Here is a 6178-nt window from a genome sequence, read left to right on the forward strand (position 1 = left end):
AGTACTTCTGCAGCATCCCAACACCGCGATAGATATGTGGTAAGTAATTATGATAGCAAAATTTGGCCAACCAAGTACTATTGACTCTCATAACAATAAACGAGTACTCTCGATATTATGTTACATAGAATACGTGGGAAAAATCCCGAAATTAGTGATCCCGCTTGATATCTGCTTCCGGAAAACACAGGCACACGCAATGAACAACTCATTCCTCAACGAACTATTACTCAAAAAAAAGTATCAACAGTGACATAGCTCACGCTACGGTGATAAGCAACAATTGCTAAGGGATTGCCCGTCAACGTCGGTTGCTGCTGCTCAATCATCCCGTTTTGTATTGCAGGAAAACGGAGGGAGGAATTAAGTAGCTAATCTAAAAAAAAACAATCTAAAAGTAGTAAATCTTATCTGGTGTGGATTACGTACGATCACTCCAATACGGCTTAAGAACCACCCGAAACAATGCACCTGCTGGATCGATTCGAGATTATCGGTTGTCAATGGTCCGTTAAATCGGTACTACGGCCCATCACACCTCCATATCATCTCATCGTCGGCATGGTAGTATCACTAAGCCCGCAATTAACCATTCAATATGACGATTTTGTTGCGGTAGGGCGTTAACATCAACATTTTCGATGGAGGCGTTAGGTTTAGTGTCAATCGTGCTGCACACCGATCCAGACTACAGGCCCAAGGTAACAAGACAGGTGATGTTCAAGTGATGGTTTTCAGCGGTATCTCTAGTGTGCTAGACCTGCAACAGGACATTGTAACGTAGGAAATTTCGCACTTAAGGTTTAAGGCTTTTGGTCCAAGACAAATATTGAAGAGTGAAGTTGTTTGAGTAAAGTTACTGGTTGCGACTATTGTTGAAGTTGAAGTTAAGTTTCATGTTAGTACGGCTTGGATTTTGGGTAGCTAAGTGGTCTATTTGGTAGCGGCGCCAGTTTTCACACGACAGGACCGACCCATAATTCCATCCGGACTAATCCCCCGTAGGCAGAGCTGACTATCCCTCTACGGGTAACTAAAGTCGCAGTGAGCCAGAAATGGTAGACCTTTTGAGGTTGTTGTGCCAATAGAGAAGAAGAATCCACTTTCGTTCTGAATGAAGATATTTAAATCATTTCAGAATTTAAGAAAATCTGAGTTTCTTCAGTGCCTTCAGTGCCATAAATCCCGTACCTCTGGTAGTACCTGTGGCAGATGTCAAACGATAAAAAAATTGAATAATTGCAATGGCCTTGACCCCTGAGATTACGTTGACATTGAACATAAGTAACTTACAACATCATAAATATCATTCTAGTTGAATCTAATTTTAATCTATATACCCGTCGAGGAGTTGTCGGGTATTATTGTCTATTGCGAAATCGTTAGCTCCAACCGTCACCCAGCTAATCCTAAAACCCCAGCGACCTTCGCTTATCGAACCCAATATGTATGCTTCTCATCCTTATCAGACATCTGATATTGTCGATGCAAACAATGCGGATAGAGCAAATCACCTGTCCGATCTTCTGATAACGTTGTCCAGCTCAACACCCACCGCGGTTGGATACACACACTCGTATTACCGAATCGACAATGGCCTGTTGCTCGAACTGGTCGCCCACTTCCAAGCGCCTCTGTGCCTTGGGTAGTGCCACGGGTGTGTGCGTGTTTGCGCTCGCGCTCGGCTTGCTGTGGCCATCGCTGATATGGGCAATTGCCAAGCAGGAGTTTGTGCTGGAACCGGGCACCGAGGTGTACGACAATTGGATCGATCCACCAATCGACATGTACCTCGAGATATTCCTGTGGAATTGGACGAATTCGGAGAACTATCTTACGGAGAAGCCACACCTGGAGCAGCTGGGACCATATACGTTCCTGGAGCGACACGAGCGTGTAAATCTCGTGTGGAACACTAACGACACGCTGACCTTTCAACAACGGCGTATATGGCACTACGTGCCGGAGAAATCGGTTGGCGATTATGAGACGGACCGTGTCATTACCATCAATCCCGTACTTCTGGTAATACCTGTGGCAGATCTCGCAGCAGAGCACCATTTTGATCCGTCTTTCTATCTCACTTGCAGACCGTCGGATATGCATTGCGCGACGAACCAGTATTTCTCTTCTACGTTGATGGGATCATCATGGAAAACAATCTGGCTACGACGCCCTTCTACGATGTGTTGGTACGCGAGATGATCTTCGAGGGGTATGATGATCAGCTGCTCACCAACCTGCTACTGCTGCTAGAATTGATCCCACCCGAAGCCCGTCCACCGATAGATCTGCCACCGTACGATCGGTTCGGTTGGTTCTATGGACGCAACGGTAGCGAAACGTACGACGGTACGTTTACGATCGGTACTGGCAAAGATACGGTGCATAACACCGGCGTGATGCGTCTCTGGAATGGAGCAAATCAGACCGACTACTATCGTGGCGTTTGTGGCCAGATACGTGGTACGACCGGGGAAGTATGGCCACCGTGGGGACGAAGCTTAAGCGGAACACCACCGAACGTGACGGTGTTTGCACCGGACGTCTGCAGCTCGGTTACGCTGCAGTACGCCGAAGAGATGGAACGGTACGGTATCGATGGGTTGCGCTGGGTCGGTAACGATCGAGTGTTTGATAACGGTGTACACTACGAGGAGACGGAGTGCCAGTGCACGGCGGAGGATGTGAACACCTGCCCGGTGCTGGACAATGGTTCGATGGATGTGTCGCGGTGTAAGTTTGGCGCACCGGCAACAGTATCGTATCCGCATTTTTATTTAGCCAACGAGAGTTATCTCGCTGGTGTTACTGGTATGAATCCGAACGAGAAGGAACACCGGTTCGAGATGGAGCTGGAACCGTACACGGGCGTACCGTTGGGTGTGAAGGCACAGTTGCAGGTCAACCTGAACGTTAAGCAGTACGGCATGACGTGAGTGGAGTGCTTCCGATCGAAAGTTATATCCATTGGGCCTTAACATACTCCCGCGTATCTCTCTTTTAGATTGCTAAGGAACATCCCAGAGGTGATGCTTCCGGTGCTTTGGTTCCGACAAACGGCGAGCCTCACCGATGAGCTGGCGGATGACATAAAGGTGAGCGATGTACTGTGACGTTCATTTTCAATGCTCTACTAACATGTGGTTACTGTGAATCCTCTCAGTTGATTTTACTGCTTCCGGACATCGGAGTGTACGTCGCGTACGCTATTGGAGGCATCGGAATAATTGGTCTAGTGCTAGCGATGTACTTCTCTGTCACTAGATGGAAGCTGCAGAATACGGAACCAGTGCAAACAGAAACCAAAATGGCACTAGACTAATTTGCTTAGGAATAAAACATGAAGTACGGAACATATTGAATTTGAATGTGACCTTCTTGAAGCGAATTTTCATATGGAGAAAGGCAGAACCTTATATAACGAGCTGCTACACACTAAGAATATAGTTTTAGAACGTGAACACAACGACCGCAGGTCAAATAGGTGGCAGTATCCGTCAGATTTCACTTGGACTCTCAAGTCACGCTGGGTACCAAATCAGGGGATGTGTATTCCACTGTACCGAAGTGAAGACCGTACGAAAAAGAAGAGTACCATCTTTGCAGAGACCGGTAGTGTTTGAAGTACTTGTGGTCATGGAAGTTCATCTTTTCCAATTCAAGGAGAAATGCTAGGTCTCTGACTAGTTATCTTTGTATCTTCTAGATACCTACCTTAATCGGTAAACAGCCACTCCTCTCGAAGCACTACTCTACATACGGTATTTTGCAGTTTACAATGCAAGCTCTTTATTTAGAATACCTCGTTAGCTTAACAAACTGTTCCAAACGCTCGTTTACGCAATGCATTGGTTGTACGCGGCAGCAATGGCTGCGAAATCGGCAGCGGCCGCATTGGCCGTGTTGGTTGTGCAAGTCGCCACTTGGTTGGCAGTGCTGGCGATATCTACTACCTCAGCGGTCTTAATGCTCAGGACATCCAGTGCCACGTTATTGATGTAGGCCGGAGCGTTCGGTACGGTGGCACTCGTGCACACCGTGGACGGGAAGAGGGACGAAATGCACAGGGTCACACCGGCGGTCGAGGTGCGGATGCGTGAGGCGGCCGAGTTAACCACCGCGATCGTGTTGCCGACCAGGATGTCCGCAACGGTCGTCGCCTGGACGACGCACGATCCCAGAGCGGTCGTGTAGTAGACGTTCGTACGCACAGCCAGTGGCAGGTAGGTCTGCGAGCAGGCTACGATGGTTGCATTCGTGCTAGCGAGGTTGTTCACCATCGTTCCAATGACGGCCGATGCGTTACCCGTGATGGAAGCGTTCGCCGATGCGACCGCATTCAGCGTTACGGTATTCAGTACATTCAGGTTGGTCTGGAGCGTCGAAACCAGGTCGGTAAGGTTGTTGACAGCAAGCTGGGCAGCGGTCGTAACGCTCGTCTTTGCGTTACCGGCAAGCAGATTGAACACACGGTTCATGTTGCTCACAGCCGTGCTAATGGTGGAGGTGGCCTGCGCCAAGGCGGCGTTCGTGGCCGGTTGCGCGTTCGCGATCAGATAGTTGAAGGAACCGATAGCGGAATTCAGCACGTTGTTGGCATTGGTCAGGGCAGAATTGACCGTCGCATTGACAGCGGCAATACCGGCCGCACTGTACGGCACACCGGCATTAAGCGCAAGTGAGGCGTTTACTCTGGCCGCAGCGGACAACTGCAACGGAATGTTGGCCGTCGTGTACAGCACATTGGCCGCATCGCCGAGGAAGGTCGCAATCGCGTTGACACCGTTCGGACCGAGCGCACCCAGCAGGGTGGTGGACGTGCCCGGATTGGCGACGGCACTGTTGATGGCTTGCAGGGCGGTGGCCAGGTCAGCGTTGAGCGTGTTGGTAAGGTTACCCAGCGCGGCCGAAACCGTGGGGCTACCGAAGACGGACGAGGCAGCATTCACGGCCGAGTTGACAGCGGTGGCAACGTTGTTGAGTGCGTTGGCAACGGCCTGACCGTTGGCGGTGGTTGGAGCACCGGTCAGCCCGGTACCGATCGTGCCCAGGTTAGTTCCCACCCCTCCGAGCAGTCCGTTCAGTGTGTTCGTGATGTTGCTCAGCACTGATCCAGCTGTCGAACCGATGTTGGTGATGGCCGTGTTGAGTGCGTTCAGCGTTGAAGAGACCACATTGTTGATGAGGTTCAATATTGGCAGGTTCGAGTTGAACGAACCGGTACCACCAACGGTGATGCCACCGATGTTCAATCCTCCGGTAAGACTGCCACTAGCCGACAGTGAACCAGATGTACCGGCGGCAAATCCAGAGGCCACTCCGTTTAGCAACGTGGCCACACCATTTACAGCGGATCCGATGAGCGAGGTAAGTCCACTGAGCAGCTGGGGTTGAGGTTCCGCCTGGGAAAGGAAGCGTTCCGTGGAAGTAAGTCAGTGCGAAAACAGCAGGAATAGACGAGTTTCTGATGCTCCCCAAGAGCTGTCCTTTTACTCACCTGGACGGTAACCAACAATGCGCAAACCAGGAAGGCTTTCTTCCACAGCATCTCGATAGGGAGTTGTGTTTTTTTTTGCTGCTTAATGAGCCGACGAAGGCAACGACTTCGATAACTGTACCAGATCGTACGGTGGACGAGTTACTTTTATACCGTGGTGGTTGCTTCCTTCGGAGCTGTTCCCACTCCACCCAGAGGAGGACACCCAGGTGTGATGAAACGTTTTGCGGTACACCCGACAATGCAACCCATTGTGTAGTGCGCGAAAAATTCGACGCACTCCAAAACACCACCTCGATTGATCCTCGTACACACAGCGCGTGCACATGAACCATCTAGAAGCATAGCGAGATCGTCGAAGATCGCATGTAGATGACTGTATGAAAACGCCGTTCCGGTTCCCTATTCACCTTCCGCATTTATTCTAGAAGGTCAACGGCGCGTCCCTATGTTGTTATGGGGACGTGATAATCAAGTTCTAAGACACATCTGCGTGCCACCCGAAGAGAAGGTGTTCGAGGAGCACAGTGTCAACCATTGATAGGGCGGTTCGTTTCGCCTGTGGAGTAGTTTTGTCAGCAATCGTGGTTTAATAAAACTACAGATCAACGTTTGTGACGTTTTATTAGTGTATGACGCGTTGTTTGTAGAGCCCGGTCCGATAGCTCGGTTGGCAAT

At 50.0% G+C, this 6178-nt stretch overlaps 2 protein-coding genes across 2 annotated transcripts; one reads left to right on the plus strand and one right to left on the minus strand.

Moving 5' to 3' along the window:
- Positions 1 to 1593: 1593 nt before the first annotated feature.
- Positions 1594 to 3325, plus strand: LOC128711159 (protein croquemort-like). The gene is made up of 4 exons (XM_053806024.1): positions 1594 to 2025; positions 2091 to 2935; positions 3008 to 3098; positions 3167 to 3325. The coding sequence occupies exons 1-4, from the start codon at positions 1594 to 1596 to the stop codon at positions 3323 to 3325; spliced, it is 1527 nt and encodes a 508-aa protein (XP_053661999.1).
- Positions 3326 to 3839: 514 nt separating this feature from the next.
- Positions 3840 to 5752, minus strand: LOC128711161 (uncharacterized). Its single transcript, XM_053806026.1, has 3 exons — positions 5654 to 5752; positions 5501 to 5578; positions 3840 to 5405 (listed from the first exon to the last, which is right to left on the minus strand). The coding sequence occupies exons 1-3, from the start codon at positions 5750 to 5752 to the stop codon at positions 3840 to 3842; spliced, it is 1743 nt and encodes a 580-aa protein (XP_053662001.1).
- Positions 5753 to 6178: the final 426 nt, after the last annotated feature.

The sequence above is a fragment of the Anopheles marshallii genome, chromosome 3, assembly GCF_943734725.1.
Source record: "Anopheles marshallii chromosome 3, idAnoMarsDA_429_01, whole genome shotgun sequence".
NCBI lineage: Eukaryota > Metazoa > Arthropoda > Insecta > Diptera > Culicidae > Anopheles > Anopheles marshallii.